At 38.3% G+C, this 21285-nt stretch overlaps 2 protein-coding genes and 1 pseudogene across 2 annotated transcripts; 1 reads left to right on the top strand and 2 right to left on the bottom strand.

The window, feature by feature from the left end:
- Positions 1-1963: 1963 nt before the first annotated feature.
- LOC137722263 (phosphatidylinositol:ceramide inositolphosphotransferase 2-like) lies at positions 1964-6447 on the bottom strand. The gene is made up of 12 exons (XM_068461231.1): positions 5762-6447; positions 5514-5603; positions 4938-5024; positions 4751-4819; positions 3913-3993; positions 3282-3353; positions 3062-3119; positions 2872-2974; positions 2674-2769; positions 2521-2567; positions 2296-2423; positions 1964-2196 (listed from the first exon to the last, which is right to left on the bottom strand). Exons 1-12 carry the CDS (start codon positions 5792-5794, stop codon positions 2116-2118), a joined length of 945 nt encoding a protein of 314 aa, XP_068317332.1. The 5' UTR covers positions 5795-6447; the 3' UTR covers positions 1964-2115.
- A 9273-nt stretch (positions 6448-15720) lies between these two features.
- On the top strand, positions 15721-16395 carry LOC137722061 (F-box protein SKIP8-like; annotated as a pseudogene).
- Positions 16396-16522: 127 nt separating this feature from the next.
- LOC137722262 (uncharacterized) lies at positions 16523-20808 on the bottom strand. Its single transcript, XM_068461230.1, has 3 exons — positions 20655-20808; positions 17148-19846; positions 16523-17051 (listed from the first exon to the last, which is right to left on the bottom strand). Exons 2-3 carry the CDS (start codon positions 19698-19700, stop codon positions 16773-16775), a joined length of 2832 nt encoding a protein of 943 aa, XP_068317331.1. The 5' UTR covers positions 19701-19846; positions 20655-20808; the 3' UTR covers positions 16523-16772.
- Positions 20809-21285: the final 477 nt, after the last annotated feature.

Raw genomic sequence — 21285 nt, 5'->3', positions numbered from 1 at the left:
TCCATTGTTACATTTAACAGTCTTTTTAACTTACTTGTATTAGAGAATTAACAGTTCGAATTTACCCTTTTCTTTTTGGGGAAAAACCAGATCAAGCTTTTCACCAATTGCAGGTTTCTCCAAACAAGACAATGAAAGATGAGCATGCTTGATCAGACAAGAGTGTGACAAGTGTTGCTATAAGTAGCAGCAGTGTAACATGCATCCATATGGGTGTCTAGAGACCCCTTTCTTTTCCCACTAAAAATAAGGAAAAGAGCATATCAATGAAGAAAAGTGGTGGTTTTTTTAGAGCCTAGACATGCCTCAATCATGATATTTCACCTCTTACATCATACCACAAGGATTTTTACGAAACGGGTATATTGTCATTGTATCATTTTATATCAATGATGTATTGTATTTGTATGTTTCTGTCTATGTAATTTTATCTCATTGACACAAGACAACACAGTTACAGTCTACTCATGCATACATATTGCTCTCCATATCACCAGACCACACGACAAATTGACAATCGTGCATTAGACGGATAAATTACACTTCTTAAATGCTTAAAAAACATTTGTTACACCATGATGCCACTGTCACTAAAAATTAGTTGCGTGAGAGAATAGCTTCCACATCACACATTATAATTATACTTAACATGTCTCTTTATTGACCAACTTTTACAGCTGAAATTGCGCCTGCGTTCTTTCTGGCCAATGGCCATGGCAGCAAGTGGGGTAGTATTCCTCTCATATAACTCATGAGGAAAGAGAGAGATGAGGCGGGCACATTGGGGCCTCCATGCTGTCAAATATCACAGAAAAAGCTCACATGGCCGAGCAAGCAATTTTTGCTGTGATCCAGCCCATATCTGTCAAACTACAACATAACCAAGCAAAAAGAATATATTAATTAAATTACAAGATCTAAAGATCGTGTTTGCAATGATTAATTACATGATCTAATGTATGCAAACACATGCGCTCACCCTTGCATGAGCTCAATCGAAGAATGTGGTTTGGGATGATAAATTTTTTGAGCGCACTGCGTCAAGGCACTAATACAATCATGAAGCTTGCATGAAAATAGGATTTATATGATTCTTATGAATGTCATGCGTAATGCGTTGGGATACATATAAGATTAATTTTTAGTTATTGACATGTCTATTCATCTGATAACTAATCTAAGATTACAGGATTGCGATTCAATTTTGAGTATACAGTTTGAGAAATTTAATTTAATTTCTAAAAACCTAATTTCTTGTACACCATTCACTTAAAAAGGTTTCTAAATGTGGATATTAATACTAATCTAATTTAAGATGACTGGGGACTGGAGTCGGAGTTTTGAGTTGGGGCTTGGTATGGTATGAATTGGTTCGGTTTGAGCCAAGCCACTCACCATTTCTGGTTCGGTGCGATTAGACAGGCTGAGATCCGCCGCCGGCGTGCCGAGACAAAAATAATAAAGAGATACAGAAGTCCAAGATTTATTTCTGTGTCACCAAACTCCAGTTGAGATTTGATGGATATTGTATGGTATGGTACAGGAAGCACGTTATCCCTCCACGTGATAAGAGAAGAGGACGCATGTGAGGGTGAGGTCTCAATTTTGTAGGGGAGGGGGTCCTTCCAACTCAGATGTGGTGCCCCACGCTCGAAAGGAAAAACTGCAGAGCAATGTGGGGGGCGGGGGCATATATACCATCATGTGCTCTCTTTCCCTGTCGTCCACATCTAATGCAATGTCGAACTTCCGGGAAGCTATTGTGGCAGTATTTGAAGTCAATAACGCACCGTGGAACATATAAAAAACAGGATAATGTGTTTTGGTTTGGGATACTGCCATAGAAACATTCCCGAACGTAGGTAAATCCTCTTTAACCATATTCATCTAAGATCTATTGTGCATGCTGGTGTTATATAATGATCTGAAGTAGAACAAAAGCGGGGCTGCAAAACGCGAAAACTAAACCAAATTCCATTTCCATTAGAATACAAATCACGTCATGTGTTTCCAGCACAGAACCCGTACACACTCGATACATAACCTTTCAAACCCAGGGCCCTATTAAACAAATCATGTCAATTCACCTTGTTGCAGCGACATAATATTTCCGTTCTATGCACCGTTCATAGGAGCATCGGCATGTACTGTGTTTACATCATCAAGAGTCTTGCCGTTAACTTGAGTTCTTTGCCTCTGGATATATATAACAGCAAAATTTTGTAAGATGATTGCCCAGATCACAAAATGGTGCTGATACCAATAGAATTTACTCAAAATGAAGGTTCATTTTACCCGATCAGCAGGGTCTCCGACAATTCCATTCAATAGCTTGTGGTTCTCTTCTTTGGTCTTACCATCCTTGTCCTTCGTGCTTAGCGGTAACAAGAGAGATGCAGCTCCGCTGGTCCGGTCAGGTAATTCTGCATTAATAATTATGTTAGTATCACTTCTCATTGGTTGACAACCAAAAATATGGAGAAAACAGAAAGAAGCAAAAACAAATGCAACCGTCCTTACCTGCCAATTTCTTGTCAATAAAGAATACGACCAAATTAACAGTATACCTGCAGGAGATCATATTTTCAACCAAATAAGGAAGTTTGAAACAATACTTACTGTATATGCTTTTAAAACACATACAAAGATGAAAGCATGCAAAAATCTTCATACCAGGCAACAACAACATCAACAGTGTAATGTTTGCGGGATGCCACAATCAAGAAGCTCTGGATCACAACGAGTAACCAAGCTAACTGCTTTATAAACCTGCATCGATCAACAAATCAAAAGACACGCATTTATCTCAGCAGTAAGTCAAATAACAATCACTTAAAATTGATGTCATCCATGAACCAAAGCTATGCTTACCTTTGTGTACCATATTTCTGATAAGTGCGCACAAAGACTAGACTAAATATCATGTGTGATGAGAAAATCAAATCACCACAACCATAAAGTACACCATGCGGAACTGCATATTTAGAGAAAACAAATCAGCAGAGAGACGTATTACACGAAGCAATATGCCAAATGACCTGAGTTCAAGAAGATATATTACTGATCAAGAAGACTTCTAATACACTTTCCGGAGGAGGCAGCCTGGCAAGTTTAGAACCCTGCACAATTATAATAAAGCATCTTAGCTTATTACAACATACGGAGAATTTTGTACCCCGCCAATAGAGAAATAAATTCAAACATGAATAAAACGTAATCTCTACTCTACAACATCCTAGGTTATACAACAAAACCAACAGGATAGTAAACAACCAACCTACCTCTCGACAATGGTAATTTGGACCAGGAAGCTGGGTGGAATAGAATGTGATAATCCGGAGAAATTGAGAAGCCTGCAATACACAGTGGAAACTGTCAGACACAAAAAGTACGGAATATATTCATCAACAGCCCCGTGCCTACTACTACTACATGATTCAAATTATAAACCATGGGTTCACTGCACATATTAAATGACAGCCTTGTTTTCTCTTTTGAAAAACAATTTCTTTTTACCCAATTTATCTCTCTAGCAGCACTTAGAAAAGAAAGGAATTCATGAATGACGCAAAAGCAGCGGAACAAAAATGTGTAAATCTAATGGTTCAAAGCATCGAATGAACCATAATAACTAAATTAACTGTCATAAGTTTCTTATGAGTTTATCAGAAAAGGTACAATTTAATGTAAGAAAAATAAAAATTTAACAAATCAAACCAAAATAAACCAATATTTATCACAGATCTAACTTCTCAAAGCCTGTTACTCGAGGTAAATTTCAATTTCAACCTTCAATAGTTTATATACCAGCATGAGTCCAGATCTCAATTCAATTAAAGTAACAAATAAAACAACAAATAATATTTAAAAATATGATACAGTGTAGACAAAAAGGAAATTATCACCACTTACCGATAAGAATGCTAAGACCCTACACCAAAGGAGAACCGTGTAAAACTTTTTGCCCTTGAAAATGAAAGGATGGAAGCTCCACTGCAACAGAACATGCACCACATGAGGAAAATATAAAATTTAAACATTTCTGTAAAGCACACATGCCTGACTGGATAGAGAATAAATCATAATAATAGTGCACAAATAAGATGAAGCCATAAATTAATGAATCAAAGAAAAAGACACAGTAAAAGTTCACAAGGGAAAAAAAACAGCAGATAACATGGTAAGTTTAAGTGCTTTATTAAAAAAAAAAAAAAAAAAAATATTGCATAAAACGCGCCTAAACTTTTCAAAGTCATAAAGGAAAGAAGAATATTAAATAAATTAACTATCAAAACAGGGGAAACATCTCATGGTGTTTTCTGTTAATGAAATTGGGAAAAATTAATCAGGAAAATACTATTAAATTCTGAAGCGCGTAAGTTTTAGTGCCGTAGAACAGCTTCTGATTAAGCCCCCACTGATAATATTTCTTCACATTATATCCAGGCCTTCTGAACACGAATATGCATCAAAGCTAACCGATAAATAAATAGTCATTGAAAAAATAAACACTTTTTACATCAACCTTCAAACAATAAATTATAACATCTCAATGTGTAAATTAGAATATTGGAATTGTTTCCTTCCATGCATCCTAATATCAAAAACAAGTACTTTATTTCACACACCATTTTCTCCAATATATCCAAAACCACAACCTCCAAGAAATTAAGTTGAACAGAACACCGACACATAGAACTAAGTGATGCAGATGAAAACAATATGACAAAGCAACACAGAAGAACCTTACCAATACAAAAGATAAGAAGATGAAGGTGAAAAGGGTCTCACTGATGTAGGCTCTGTCCTGCCCAAGTTCCTACAAAAACACCAGAACTCAATTATTCCAGACACCCAAAATTAAATATAGGAAACCACTTCGTATGATCAAATTCACACTATACAGTTTCAAAATGAAAAAAATGTTAGGTACAAACCGGAAGAAGAAAGAAACCAGCATCCTGGAGCGTTGGCCCTGCCCGATGTATATAATGCACTCCTCGAGCAGCTAGACCATGTATGTACTGCAAATCAGATGAATTTCAAATATCAAACTCAGTAACAAATTAACATAAGAAAGAAGAAAAAAATTGCAACGAACAGAACAAGACTACATTGCTCAATACATCTTCTCACAAATAACTTTTTCTCATCCAAAGGACTGAAATTGATAGAACCAATCATACATTAGAAGATGAAATGTGCTAGAAAATAGTGTTTAACACTAATCACAGTGGTAAACTGATAGTAACTTCCACCAATGCTCAAAAGCATACACCTTCTCTCAAAGTTCACAATGTAACTAACCATGCTCGAAACTCTCAACCAAAACCAACTTCCTACTTTCTCTGTTTTCTCCATCAAAACGAAAATCCCAATCCTGTTATGCTATATCACTTTTCCAATCAGGAAAAAGAAAGTCGACCCATTGTTCATCATCCTAAACTAAATTCACCAGAACCCTCCAATTCGAAAAGCCGAAAAAGTAAACGAATCGAAGAACAAAAAAGCACCTGAAAAACTAGACCGGCGAGAAGATACTTCCAATTCGCGGCGAGGAGATTGATCTCGGTGACTACCTCGGCGCAGATTCTCTTCCAGAGCTTCACAAATCAGAACCCCAAATACAAAAACAGAGAGAAAAAAAAAAGGACCACCATCAGTAAAGAACAAAAAAGCAAAAAATTCAATTTTTTTTTTTTAATTTTAAAAAGGGGAAAAACAAAAGGGTATTAATGCAAAGTGAACAAAAAGAGCAAACCTTTGACGACTCGCGGCCAATGTAAAGCGTCATCTTCTTCCCCTCGTCGTCGTTGTTGTTGTTGTTATTGGCGTAAACACAACTTCCATATTACTTCACAGGTTCAGCACCTCCATGATTGATAGCCGGGCACCTCCAGAATCGAATCGAATGCGAGGAGGAAGACGAAGGGCAGCAAAACGCGGTCGTTTTAAAGGTGGGTTCTGAGGGGGATCACAGATTGCGACCTGGAGATCTGGAGAGAGGGCAATCAACGCGTACAAATTCTGATGAATCGGGAAACGGAAGAAGAATAAGAAGAAGAAAAGGAAAAAGGGAAAGGCCTTTCGAATTTTTTATTTTTCTGCCTTGCTTTCTCTCTCCCCTCTCTCTCTTCTCTCTCTCTCTCTCTCTCTCTCTCTTCGTCTTTGTGTTTGGCTTCGTCTGTCAAGTAGTGCTGGGCCAGCACGCGAGTTGAACACGGGGGCGACAGTTGAGACAGAGAGAAACGGAGAAAAAACGCCACCAAATTCAATTCAAATTTCACATCCCCAAATCCCAATTCCAAAACTCTCTCTCTCTCTCTCTCTATCTCTCTCCTCTCTCTCTCTCTCTCTCTCTCTCTCTCTCTAGAAACCCAAAACACAGAGATTAGAGAAAAAGAGTGAGCGCAAAGGAGAAAGCAAAGAAAAAGGGTCTCTTTTTTATTTTACTTTCTCTCTCCTCTTCCTGTCTCTCTCTCTCTTGTTCTTCAACCGTAATTTTATTTATAATTTTAAATAAATTCTGAGAAAACGAGGTAAAAGCAGATATTCTCGTTCTCGAAACTGTAACTGAAAATTGCGGTTTAAAAAAGGATAAGAAATAAAAGAGGGCGGCAATTTTGTATTACAGTTTTTTTTTTTTTTACCGCTCGCGGCCGCGGAGGAAGGCGGCGGTAAATAAATCGTCCGGCCACGGCCTGCGCTAATTTTATTTATTTTTTATTTTCCTCTTTGTAAATTCAGATTTAAGATATTACTAATTTTTGTTTAGTTTCTTAATCAAATGATGGTTTATGGGATCAAGGTTGGAGGCTGTGGTGAATTACGATTATGTCCTTGGTTTTAGTGGGAAATGACTGGCTCTTGTCCCCCGCGTTTGGGCACACTCCCCCGTCCGCTCATTAAATTTGACAGTTTCGTTATTGTTTAGTTCCATTTCATTAAAAAAAAAAAAAAAAAAGTAAATTTTAAAATTTTAGGGAAAAATTGGAAGTGGAAAAAAGGGCAAGTAAGCACATATAGAACGGTTACTTTTAAGGAAAATGTTTTAATTAAAACGAAGTCTGATAGTATTCTACTATATTGATGAATGAAAAGTATTAGGTTTGAATTTCATAAGTGATGAGTTGAAAACTAACTTATTCATCAAATCTTAATATAAATATATCGTTTATATAAACCAATAAAAGAAGCATTTTGAGCTCAAAATAAAACATAACCCAAAGCATTTTATCCAAAACTCAAATATGAAAGACATAAAACTAAAATAGTATCTTTGAAAATATGCATGATGACGTTGAAACTTTTTCCGAAAAACACATTCATGTCTCTTAAAAAATAGACAACATGAAAACTTTTCACAACGTCATGCATATTTTCAAAAATACTAATAATTACTAATATATTGAAAACATTTAAAAATAAAGACGACATGAAAACTTTTCATGAAAAACACATTCATGTCTCTTCAACCTTGTTATACAAAACCAACTCTTTGTGCATATAATGATTCGAAAGAATAAACAGGGGAGAAAATGTGAAAGGCAAAAAGAGATGAAGGTCTTGGGTGTGGCACCCATTGAGTCATGGAGGTGATGTAACGATAGAGATTTTTCAGTGTTTGGGGTCAAATTATTAGAGAGACGGGCTAAATGTCGGCTTCTAACAACACCAGTATTGTTTTCAACTTATTAATTACCACCTGCACAGTGTAGCTGACACACGCCGACCGAGATCAGGGCATGTTGGCCGTCACGTGAAAGTGACGTAACCATGTGCACAGTGCGGAAGCTAATAAAATAATAATAAAGTACGAATAAATAAAAACCAGCTTTACACAAAGTAAAAACATACATGTGCAAGCGTAAGTGTGAAAAACAAAGTTCAGAGCTCGAAGACCTAATGCAGTCCGGGAGAAATAACACTACAAAAACACACCCAAAGGTGGTCCTACACTGGTGATAATCTGTCAGATATGCGGGGGAAATCCTCTGGGGAACCACCAAAAGTGCAAGCCAACTAGAACCTGAAGGGGCGCAAAACAAAAAGTGTGAGTGGGCAAAAACAAAACTTTTCAAAAACCATTTCATAAACAACATTCTAACCCCTCGCCGTAAAATCTGTATACTTCCCAGAAAAATAGAATATAGATATATATATATATATATATAAGTCATGCTCAGAAGTATGCCATGCCAAAAGCCTCGAAATAAAATGCAAGTGCTCAGGTAATGTCAAATCAACGCCATGTAATCTGTCAACCGGAGTCACCTAACGTAACCTGTACGGCTGAATCTAGAGCTCAAATCTCCATATCACTAACTATACCTGCACACGAGTCGGAACCACCTAGAGTGGTCTGTACGACAGGATTGGGTGTAATATAAGTACGCTCAAGTGCTACGATCACGTGAAGGTTGGGCGAATAATCGCAGGTCACCTACGAGTCGGAACCACCTAAAGTGGTCTGTACAACAGGACTGTGCACCTAACTTGGATCCAAGATGAGCGTGTGGTGAGGAAGGTGAACATCACATGAAGGACTGTGCTCAACTCTGGGCGGGAGTACTAACACCAGGGGTGCAGGTTATGAGCTCTCTATGCATCTCAAATCACTATTGAACATAAACATAAATCATAACTCACCTGGCACTTACCTGTGCGTCCGCAACACCAAACATATATATACATATGCGACTAATAATGCGTAAATAAATGACAAACAATAAGCATGGCATGTAAACGTATAAACGTTTCATTTCACTTTCTGGGAAAAGCGTAAGTATATAGGTATATACGGAAAACCAAAAGCCCACTCACTGGTATGTAGAAGGGTTGTAACCCCCTTACCTCGAGTGATCGCGCTCGTCCTCGGGATAGGTCTCACCTATATGCAAAACAACTATAAAAACGTTAATTTTAAAGCACATAACCAACATCACGAAATAACTTCTCATACAATGCTCAAATGAGGTGTATGAATACACCAACGTGATCTACTCAACCTCAGGAACATCCCCATATTTTTAAAATAATTTTTCGACGCCGCACGCATCGGCCAAGGCACGGCCACACGGGCAGGCACGTGCCTGGCACACTGACGGCGTCAGTTAACGCCGTCAGGAATATTCCATTAACTCTGACGGATTCTGTTAACACCGTTAGGAATATTTCGTCCAAACTGACGGAATATTCCGTTATCTTCTTCGGTGAAACTCTGACGCCGACGGCGCCAGAAAATGGAAAACTTTAAAACCTTGTATCTTCTTCGTTTTTCAACCAAATTTCACAAAATTGGTACCAAAATGAAGCTTACAACAAGAGGAACAAATTCATACCACTTTCAAGCACTAAAATCCACGGAATCTCGCCGGGAAAACATCACCAACTCCGGCCAAGCTTGTAACTCACGATCTCGACGTCCAAAACCTTCAAACGAACCACCCCGAGCCTCCTAAGGACCTCACCAAGCTTCCTATAAGCTTGAAATTCCAAAAAACACAAGAATTAACGTGTGCATGAACAGTGACCAAATCGGGGTATCCCGAGTTCGACGTGAAAATGAAGGTATCCTTACTTGAAATAGGTATGGTTGAACTCCCAATGACCTCACGAGCACGAATATGTAATTTGTTTCATCGATCTGTGAAGGTTTCAATGGTTTTGGTTGTCGTCCGTCCAAGAAGAATAAGAATGGGAGAGAGAGAGGGCTCAGGACAGGGCAGGGAGAGAGAGTGAGTGAGTGTGGTCCAAAACCAGTCAAGCAACACCCAAAAACAACCACACAACGAATCAACCATAATAGGGGCAAAATCCTCATTTCACCCCTACGGTTCGAAAATCCGGAACGGGCTGTCACAGTAGCAGGTGTAGAGTTTTATCACCAAATGCTTAGGTATTAATTGGAATGAGGTTAGAATATTTAATTTCTTCTTTTCTCTTTCATGTTGCTGATGTGGGATATTTGAACACGCAGAACACGGACCATACGCAATATGTCATTATACAACTGAAGGGATACTTAAAAATAAAAAAACTTCATTCCACTTGTGGCGTATCACTCTGTGCTGTGAATGCATTGAAAAATCTCGTATTAGGAGATAGAGTCATTATATTCAATAGTGATGGTTTCAAAGCAAGAGGCGGCAAACCATTAAGATGCACAGACACGTAATCCGAATACCATATTCTAGAACTACTCAAAAAGGGAGGGAGAGAGAGAGAGAGAGAGAGAGAGTACTCAAAAAGGGAGGGAGAGAGAGAGAGAGAGAGAGAGAGTACTCAAAAAGGGAGGGAGGAGAGAGAGAGAGAGAGAGAGAGAGAGAGAGAGAGAGAGAGAGAGAGAAACAAGAGCATGTGGAAGCCAAGGCATGCCATGCCGTTTCAAGCCAGGCAAAGGCCAAGAGGTTAGGGGGGTTGATTGGTGGTGGGGGTTAATTTGAAGTCTATATAACATAAACATAATTTATTGTTGGTACAGCGCATAAATAAAATAAAAAGGTAAAATGGTATAGCATATTTGCATGTCTGTCTGACTGGGAGTTTTTTGGTACCCGCTAACTTCCAACAACTTCTTTTTACCTGTTTTTGTGTAAATTACCAACCCCGGTATAACATAGGTGGATTCGACAGTGAGCCTTCTGTTTGCCTGTGCCATCTTTTTTAGTTTGAATCGAATTAGTATATCGCTCAGTTTCGAAATAATATCGTTCAGTTTCACAATCCTTGCATATTGTGCGATATTGATTGGCGAAAATTTGCAGATAAGCAGGGAGAACAAAGAAAGAAGCTTGAATATGTATATTTGAAAAGTTAATGAAGATTCTAAGGAATGCGTATTACTTTTTTGTCTTTGAATCGATAAGTGATATCTAAGCTACGTATTAATAAAATATTATTTGTCAATAAAAAACCCTAATATAATTACTAATATACCCTTTAATACAATGCTGAAAGAAGAATTAGAAAGGAAAACAATGTGGGCATTAAAGTAATTTTGTAAAAACAAGTTTTTACTTTTTTTTCCTCTAAACTTCACAGCTATGTCACTTTATCAATATCCTCTACTTATTATCTCTCTTTCTTTCTCTTTCCTATCTACCAACCCTTTTTATTTTGAGATGCTAGCAACATGTTAAAAGCAAATAACTCATCTCAGTAGAAAAATAAAATAAAAAATATTTAAAAAAATATATATCTCAACACACAGAGTGTGCGACTTTTGCTAGAAATTGTTTAAATTTGTAAGTTATTATTTAGAATTACGGTCTACTGGTAACTTATTCACTTATAAGTGTAAAATTTTGATATCAAATCTCGTAGATCATTTGATATCAATTTATTTCATCACTCCGTTAAATGGATGACCAAGTAATGCGTTAGAATAATCAAATAGTGTAATAAAGCCACTTATTGGGCATCAATAAAGAAAAGAGAGTAACTAGGCATGGGGTAGTTTGGTCATATGAGCATGGGCAGTACAAAATGGACTAAAATTAGGAGGGGCTGGGAGCCTGGGACGTGTAAAGAAGTGGTCAAACGCTCGACAGGTGGTTAGGGTTAAGGTTGAAGACAATAAACGGCCAAGGCGGCTTCTTCCACGTGATTGCAACGTGTCACGTGCCTTCTCTTCTCTCTCCGCATCTTACTTCCATCCCATGTCAATGAGACCCAGTACTCCCGTATCTTATTTTATTTTATTTTTTTTCACACTTATTTTTATCTCGCACATGTTAATTTTTTGTTATTGATTTTTTTCAATTCGTTCAATCAAACGATCATAGATTAAAAGAATGTGTTAGTAAAAAAAATTGATGTGTAAATAGCACTATCCTTTTTCTTTCCCAATTCCATGACCTTAATTTGCTTACCACCAAAAAATCAAACGCAACTGAGAGCTTCTTTCGAAAACTAACCTTTTTTTTTTTGTCAAAACACGAAGATGAGTAAAAAAATGTGCTTCTTATAATTCTTGTAATGTTACTCACACTTACAACTTTATTACTTTGTAGTCTATACTTTGGTGGTTAGCGTCGGACGACAATTACATACATCTTTTAAACCCTAGAGTTATGGGAGGCTTGTTATTGGCTCATTGATGACATGTAGTTCAATGGGCAATGATTTAGTCCTCCATTTGTTAGGTTTCATCAGCTTCTTGGTGTCAAAGCTAGGCAAGGCGAGGCAAGCAACCAAAGGATTGAAGGGTCAGAGTGGCTTTTAATCAGGACCACTTAACAAACCACTTGTTGGTGCAGAATGAATAGTCAATTTACTGCCAAAACAAATGTCTTTGTTACGTACTCTGCAATTCCACGATTTTGGGTAAAAAGTTTATAAGCTTTTCCTTATGAGTACCCTCTTTTGCCCAAAACTTTTCATCGACGAAAGATCCCATTGCCTGCCAAAAAATTGCTTGGTAGATACCTACATCCCCATCCTGATTGCCCATCTCTCTCTCTCTCTATCTGTAAAACTCATCACATGGCTTAAAACACTGACCAAGTCAAGAATGAAACTAGAAATTTATTGAGAAATGTTAATATACACCGGTTTAACTTCTCACACATTTTTATTAAATCATGTGTTAATTTTTTTAATTTATCAAATTTGACGGCCATAAATTAAAAGCAGTGTATAAGAAGCTAAATATTTTTGTGTTTTTCGTTTCCCACTTTGTGTAGGACTAGGCTAATATTTACATGTTGCTGGAGCATGAAGTGTAGACTAAATTTAAGATGGGATAAGATTTTGGTTTTTCTTTTAGACTAAATATTAGTAGCAATTGCAAATATAAGTGAGAGTCTTATGTTCGATTCTCGCCAAAGACGAATTTGAATCACATTATTGGTAGCTCATTGTGAGGCTAACCCACCCCCTCTCATTAGTGTTGATAATAGTAGATAATATCATTTGTCAAAAAAATATTAGTAGTAATTTCAAATGTAGAAGGATATATATGTCTGTCTACTTATTGGTGTAACCATTAGGCCATTGATTCCTCAATTGATTAGGCAATTAATTCTCTCTATTGAATTAGGGTATTTGTGTAATTTACCAGGATAGTCACACTGCTATATAAAGGTGACTATGCCTCACATTGTAATATGTGAAATTCTCTGTCAAATTAATTTCCTCTACAATAATTTTTTTTTTTTTTCGAATTGCATTAAGCTACAACCTAGGAGTGCCTATAGCGAGCTCTGCTCTTGCAAGTCTCATGATCATTTTTTTTTTTTTAACAAAAAATATTATTAAGGAAGAAAAGTGAACTTAGTCTCACAATGAGATAGGAATACTATGGTTCAAATTTATCTTTAATAAAAATCAAACTTAAGGTTTTTTCACTTACAAATGAAGTATTAGTGAACGACACTTGATAATTTTTTAAAGAAACAGAAATATATCAACAATAACAATCTAGTGTTTGCCGCTTAATGACGGAGACTGTAACATACAGAACATATTTACAAAAATAGCCAAAAATATCTTCGTTTACCAGATGTCATTCATTCCGTTCAAGGTTCAATAGTTTTCCAGTTTTGACCATGTTCTATCTTTTTTATATTTTTGATTCAAAGACCATGGTCTATCCAGACAACGGATGTACGGTTGGTGCTCTTTACAAAACTATTTCAATTACCAAAATGTCATAATTGACATATGGCAGAGTACAATTTCAGCAACTCAATTAAGTTACTTGGTCAAAACATATACATACACAAGTTCGATTATACAGAAATCTTGGAATATGGGATTAGGCAACAACCACGGAATGCCCTAGTGGTTAGTGATGAATTCCAGACTCGTATTTCACATGGCACGTTCTGAATTCGATTTTTGCTGCTGGTAAATTGCACGATGGTTGTCAGTGGGAGGCCAAAATGCCTCTAGAAGTCTTTTCGATCATGAGAAGGGTGGATTGACGTGGCGAAATCACCGACTAGTCCCTTTTTTTTCCTTAAAAAAAAAAAAGAATATGGGATTAGGCATTATCAGTCAAAAGCTATAGGTCACATTTAGCCCTAAAATATTCAAAATCAATCTCCAACAAAAGGGCTAAAAAAATCGGACTAAAAGAATCATGCTAAGTTTGACCCTAGGGCAAACAAAATGTAGCCTCAAAAGTAGGTTAAGTTTGACTTTAACAAGTAATAAAATATAACCCTGCATACATAGAAATGGAAAAATATTAATTTAAAAAAAACTAAAATAAGATAAAGAACTACGCTTCGTCCCTCATAGTTCATCCCTTAGAAGTTTAAAATAACAAGAAAATTGGCTGTCAATGAAGTAAGTTTGAGCAATTGAAATTTCCTAGAAAAAGATAACAAAAAACAAAGCAAATGGATATATCTTATGCTATTTTTATGGTGCAATTTTGTCCTTGACAAGGAAAATGGTGGACATTCACGTGTTTATTCCTATTTAATTGTGTAATTATCAACTAATATTTGGAATGTTCTGGAGCCATTACACGATGAAGCTAACATGTTATTCGGCCTTGGAAGTTTCTTGGAAAGTTCCTCTTTTCTGGAAGGTCCAAAGTAGGCTAAAGTTTGGGCTCCTTGCTTGGCCCATTATATCTTCTTATTGGGCCGATTTTGTTGTGCCCTCCATACTACTCTAAATTTTCCAGTTCCTGCAGAACTTCATCTCTGCGAAAACCCTAAAAGCAGGAGCTCCGACAGCTCAAAACCCTAGCTCTAGGCTCCAAGCCCTAAACCTAAATCCTTATCCTTACCCTTTTCATATTTCTAATATATAATTCTGGGTTGTGCTTGGATTGCAGAAATCCTTCTGTTTTCATGGCGCTTCATGGATCTGGTTTTTTCTGCTTAAATGTGAGTTGTGCTTAATTGTCAATGTCGTTTAGTTTGTATTTAGCTCTGTATGTTTCCCCGTTTTGAGATATATTAGTTCATAATGTTTAATTAAGTTTCTATTTGCTAAAATTCAATTGTATTTAGCTTCAAAGTGGATGATGAATGATGATTAATCCAAGGACGCTTATTTAGCTTCAAACTACTCTAATTTACGGGGAGTGAGATTCGAACTCTAGTGCAATGTGGCGGGCACGTTGCCCTAGACAACTGACCTAACTCACGTCTGCTTCGACTGCATATAATTTCAAGTTTTGATCTTTGTACTGTGAAACGAGCTCACATTGATTCTGAATTTCCATGTTATGATTGAGTGTTCTCATATTTTGGATTGGATTTTTGAAGATTACGAAAGAAACGAGTGGAATATGTTTGAATTTGTTGACGACTTCCTTCATATTTGCTTACATTGTTATTTCGTTGCCGATTTCAAGTTGGTTTGATTTAGACTTATTTTGATCTATATGTTTTAGGGCAATGTTTCTCGTGGAGAGCTTAATCGCTTGCTGTGTTCCTGTATTTATACTTTTGGGATGCTTCATCATCCTTCTTCACCCTATTCAAGGAAAAACAACTTAGTTGTAGCAAAGACCTTCGAAAGGGGGCATAAAGTTCCGTTCTTTCCTGGTTATCGTCAGCTCAAATTGCGAACTGAAGAATCCAGTAAGTTTATTTTGCCCTGCAACAACAAACTATGTGCTTTTCTCGAGCACCTTTGTTAGGGCGTGATCCATAAATGGAGTCCATTGACGTTTAATGCAATGTAGCATTATCTTGAATACTTTTAATTCTTACTTTTTTCAGTGCAGTATCCTCTGTTCAGGCCTCTTGATTGTGGTCCCTAAGACCGTGTAATGTGATAGGCGATGACTCAAGGGAAAGCTCAAGTGGTGGCGAAAGCATCGTATTGGATGCGCAAACCTTGGAGCGTGATCTAGGCTTTGCCATTGCAGAGGAGGACGATGCCAAAGCAGCACAAATTTGTGATAGCCTCAAACTTCTGATGCAGGACAGTCTAACTTCTGTTAGAACAGCAAATGCACAATTCTACGAGGCATTCAGGATTGGGGATTTAGCTGCAATGCAAGCCCTTTGGGCCCAAAGGAAAGAAGTCTGTTGCGTGCACCCGGGTGCTCGTGGAATCTATGGTTACGAAGATGTTATGACTAGCTGGGACTAGGTGTGGGCAAACTACGAATTTCCACTAGAGATTGAGCTGAAAGATGTTAATGTTTACGTTAGAGGGGATGTCGGGTATGTTTCTTGTGTCGAGTTGGTGAAGACAAAGGGTAGCAGTTGGGGGGGGGGGGGGGGACTGTTTGCAACAAATGTGTTTGAGAAAATTGATGGTAAATGGTTTATCTGTATTCACCATGCTTCAGTTCTTGACTTGTGAATTGTACAAACTCAAATACATGTATAATGTACAACTTCACGGTTTATATTGCATTTTCAAATTTCAGTTAAACTAAATTTTTGTGGTTTTGAGAACCTTTACTTAAAAAAAATTTGTGCAGGAAATGATTTCCGCACGTCTATTTTCTCCTTCTACACATAATGACTTGAAGTCACGATATGGAGAATTGGTACTATCGTATCTGAAATGCCCTAGCATAGGCATATTTACACCATCATTCTTTGAAGATGTTGAAGTTTGGTTTTTGAGTTTTTTCCCTTTACACATGGTAATGCAGTAAAAAAGCAGCACAAAACGAGCAACGGCCGAACTCATACATGTTTTCTGTAATAACATGCAAGTTTCCCTAAAAAACTTGAGCATCCATGGATTCACACGACAATGGTTTGTTGGCTACGAGATGTTTCCCGCTGTGTTTGAAACCATCGATTGTTGGACTCGAACAGCAAAAAGGATTTCCTCGGACAAAGCTAGACCCTCCCAACAGGTGACATGGGTGGATTTGGAGCATACTTTGCCGGACCTGTCACCTGGATTCCATTACTTTGATTCAGATTCGGTTCCTGGAATTCTTTCGCCTCTGACACTTTACTAACTTCTGAAAGATCTGATGGTCTGCAACTGCTGATTACGACAACACAGATGAAGAATGCTTGTAATAAAGAAAGTGATGTGTTGAATTCGACCGAGTAGCTTCTATCCTTCCCTGGTGTCAAACTGAAGATTGGTCTGTTCTGCTGAGCTCCCTCCTGAAATGAAATACAAAATCAACATGTAAATTGGTTAAAACACCACCATCAATTGTGTGATATGGACAGAGTGCTTTGCTGAAACAAAAATCATACCTCCGCAAATAGTTCAAAAGTCTCTAGAAAAGGGTAACATGCGGAGGATGTTTTTGGAATCTGACAGCATTTGTTCTGGTTGGAGAGAACACGCAGCTTACAACCAACATCCCAGCCTCCACAATCACATAACCCACCAGATTTCCAACGGTCAAGTAATGGTGAAGGTTCTCCTGTGTTCGGTGAGCTATGGACTCCACCTGGAAGTATGACTATAGCACTATCTTCCCAGCTGTAATCCTCGGATGAACCTTTTGCGCAGCCCTTCTCCATAACTTCCTCGCCACTCTGCTGTTCAGAATGGCTCAAGTCTTTCCTAGGTAACTTGACCACAGCAGCAGCAAGCTCCCTATGTGGTACGACGCTAGGTGTTTCTTGATCTGCTTGTGTTAGATCAACATCTAACAAAACAGCCTCTCTTACCATATACTTGCTCAAGTCCTGCCCGTTAACATCAGATAAGTCAGAGCTAGAAACTTTCATTTGAGCAACAACGTTGTAAGCATAGCGACAACTTTTGCCTTTACTTCCTTGACTCATCCAGCCACCACTTTTTCTCTTAACTTCATTAATACAGTAAAATGTAAAATACTGGCAGAAATCATCCTTCCCAGATGATAAATTCTTCATGGTTGCCGCAGAACAGTTTCTGTTGTTGTCAACCCAAAACTTAAACAAAGGAAGTCCATTCTTGATTGTTATTTGCAAAAAAGCTTTAACCCATGATGCCTCAGCCTTCAGATTCTCCAATGACTCACTGATATTAATTGGCTTGGGGATCAAGGAATTAAAATTTGATTTCGGGGGTCTAACAGCTTCAGCAGAATGGTGTAGATTTGCCTCCTTGTGCTTTAATATTGGGTCTAGTAGCCTTCTTAACGGGCTTGACCTAGCTCTGTTATGAGTACTTGCTTTCTCTCTGTTTGGATTATCCGGACAATCGGAAGTTCCAGATCTCACAGGACCTGATTTGACCGTCAGATATGTGGAACTCAACTGTGGAATATCTGAAATTTCCTTAAAACTTAGACTTCTACCAAGCCGGCCTAAGCTGAAGTTAAACCGGCGAATGGGAGTTGGGCTTCTACCTTTTCTAGTTGCCAGCTCAACATCTTCTTGATCCAATGTACTCGAAGTATCAAAGCTTGAACGGGTAAGCATTTTCTCTGACTTTTTCTTATGTACAAATTTATCATCATAGAGGAGGTCTTGTGTTGAGCATCGACGCATGTGAGATGGAACAAAGGAAAGCCCCACACTGTTACCGTTGATTGTGCTATTTAGCAACATGTTTGATACTGTATTAGTCTCAACTGCAGAAGGCAGTGGGCATGAGTGTGAAACTTCAGAAGAGAATTCGGCAAAGTCCATCTCTTTGGTCGAAAAGTTGCCTGAGAAGCTAATTTTATCAGCTTCTGCCATACACTCATCCCATGATGCTCTTGGTTTTGAAAGCTGGAGTACCTCTGGAAAGTCATTTTGGGGTAGTTCCTTTGGTGGTGAGACAACAACGGGATTCTCCGCAGAAGGGCAGTGTTGATGAGCTAGATTGGTATCTGATTTGTGCAGCTCCTCCACCCTTTTCTCGGTTGTACCATGACAAGCAAGTGTCTTTCCCTCTGAAATGAGCGAGACATCAAAACTTTTGAGCTTAGATGAAGGAACTCCCTTTTCCGTAATGATTCCTTGATCAATATCCTTCCTCTTGATATCCGATTCTTGCAGGTCCTTGGTTTTTTTAGCTCGACCATCCCTATTGCTCACCTCGTGCTTTTGATCGAGGGAGACTCCATAGCTTTTCAAGTTTGCTGCCATATTGCCCGTTTCTGATGTGAACTTCTGATCTGAATCTTTTGCCTTCCCCTTATCGAGCATCATATCTGAGTGATTTCTTCCAAGGGACCGATAGGGAAAGGATATCTTTTTCTGCCCATAAACGGCATTCTTCGAAGCAGTTTTAGAGTCTTGGAAGCGCACATCTTTATGCACAGATGGTTTGACACCCTGCGAAAGGCCATCCTTTTGAGACGACTTGAGACTAGAACAACCTAAAGAGAGTTCTTCAGCATTTGTCCCATTGCGAACTACAACAGATGATGTAGACTTTCCAGTAATCCTTTCCGAGGATGAACTACCGCTACCTTTTATGGGAAAAGGCTTCTGCTTGTGCTTCCATTTCTCTAGTCGACCCCAATCCAGAACTCCAACATTCAAAACCTTTTCTTGGATCTTTTCTCCTCTCTCAGGGCGCTGAAGATAACCGGGCAAGTTTGACATGTGCTTGACAAGCTCATCAACTTTACCTGCATTATTCCCCTCCATACTCTCTCTATATTGATATCCCGAAAATTTATCTTGGCCTGAAGCACCATCACCTGCATCTTGTCTTGCTTTCTGATGCAGATCATTCTGCTTCAAACCAGCTCCAGTTCTCACTTTCGCCTTCTCTATATGCCTTGTTCTTCGACTCGTTTGGGGCTGTACAACATTGTCCTCTATGCTGAATTTGTTCTGCTCTTTTGAAGTATTTCGTTGCTCTAAACTGAATCCCATATCCAACAGCAGATTCTATTTCTACAAAGTGACTACTTAGACATACATCCGATTGCATTGTAGCTTTCGAGCTTCACTTTCACATATTACTGAGGAAATCATTGCGAAAATTTGCTCTCTCTCTCTCTCTAATCCAACCTTAAATTCTGAAAAAAAAAAAAATATGCAAATAATCACATTGATGTGAGATACATTTCCTCTAATCAAATCCTAAGCACAGGTACCAAATCAGGGATCTAAAATACAGTTAAGAGACTACAGTATTACGAGCATTTTGTTCTAAGAATCAAATTCAGATGGCAGTTTAACAGCGAAAAACGATTATCACATTCCAATTTTGTCACAGATTAAGAACAAAATAAGAGATCTGTCTAAAAGGAAATATAACTATTTCTATGAAACTATTATTTCATCTTACAAATATGGAATTTCGAAGATTAAATGCAAGATCAAAGCACATGAATGCCACATTGACAGCAAGAAACTCATAGATCTTAAAAAGCATAACACAAATTGCAACCAAACAGCAGAAAAAGAAAAAACTTGAAGCTTTTATTTTCTGTTTGGTTGCAAAGAAAACGAAGGAAAATGCAAAACGCGCAAGAATCAAGATAAAGTTTTTTACGTTCGCAGCAGCGACATTCCAAGCTAAAACAATTCATCGTCTTTTGTCTTCCTTCCACTTTCTCGGCAACCAAACAGAGCACAAAATAAGCCTTTTATTTTATCCACTTTCTCAGCAACCAACCAGAGCGCAAAATACACAAAAGAATTCCAAATGCGCTTAATAAATTTCGCGACGAACTTTCTGGGAACTCAAGAAAGCACAAGTTCTTTTAGCAACGAAACGCATTTGCCGAAACGCGGCGTTTCCGATACAGATCCGAAACTTAACAACCAAGAGTAAATAAACCGCGAAGCGACGTAGATTATAAGCAAAGAAAAGAACTTTACCGCCAGAAAAAAGCCGCGAGCGCCGCCGCTGTTGCGGTCCGTTCAATACGGCTGTTCGTGGAATCCGTGTGCGCGGGAAATGGTGCGCCTTGGTTCCACCGGAGGCGAGGATTCAGAGGGGGGAGAGAGAGAGGACAGAGACAAATCTGCTGACTCTCACACTGTCACTGGGCTTTTACTGACTCTCTCAGCCTGAGCTAGAGAGAGAGAGGGAGAGAGAGAGGGTTGTTTGATCGGACGGCTGAGATGGAGCGAAGCGTGTGTGGGTATGAGGCTATGATGTTAAAGGGGGTCACATCATTGTAGGGGGGGGTCCCACAAGGCGACTTCTTTCTTTATCACGGATCCCTACGATGTGTGTGGGCCCCGAAAAGTTCTCCTGGCTTACGTCAGCGGGCCGCTCTGATTGGAGCTGGGCTTATGGCTTTAGGCGCCTGCTGTATGATTAGGTTTTAGGATTAGGGGATTTTCTTGCTTTGTTTTGGTTTTATTCGGACTTAGGGTTCCTTAACATTGACTTAACCTTTGTTCTTTTCTTTATATAATCTAGCCCAAAGTATACATTTCCAATTATTATGTAAACCATTAAAGAAAGATAAAGGTGCGTTTGCCTTATTCTGGTTGGTTTATA

This window comes from Pyrus communis, chromosome 17 (assembly GCF_963583255.1).
Source record: "Pyrus communis chromosome 17, drPyrComm1.1, whole genome shotgun sequence".
Classification (NCBI taxonomy): domain Eukaryota; kingdom Viridiplantae; phylum Streptophyta; class Magnoliopsida; order Rosales; family Rosaceae; genus Pyrus; species Pyrus communis.
The sequence above is the reverse complement of the archived record's forward strand: the minus strand, read 5'-3'. Positions and strand labels throughout refer to the sequence as shown.

Excerpts from the sequence above, each read along its gene's own strand:
- LOC137722263 (XM_068461231.1), bottom strand. The coding sequence starts at position 5,794 with ATGACGCTTTACATTGGCCGCGAGTCGTCAAAG. Across the intron at positions 4,820-4,937 it reads CTGGTTTCTTTCTTCTTCCG|GAACTTGGGCAGGACAGAGC; the intron begins GTTTGTACCTAA and ends GTGTTTTTGTAG. Across the intron at positions 2,424-2,520 it reads TATTGACAAGAAATTGGCAG|AATTACCTGACCGGACCAGC; the intron begins GTAAGGACGGTT and ends TTATTAATGCAG.
- LOC137722262 (XM_068461230.1), bottom strand. The coding sequence starts at position 19,700 with ATGGGATTCAGTTTAGAGCAACGAAATACTTCAAAAGAGCAGAACAAA. Across the intron at positions 17,052-17,147 it reads CTTTTGAACTATTTGCGGAG|GAGGGAGCTCAGCAGAACAG; the intron begins GTATGATTTTTG and ends ATTTCATTTCAG.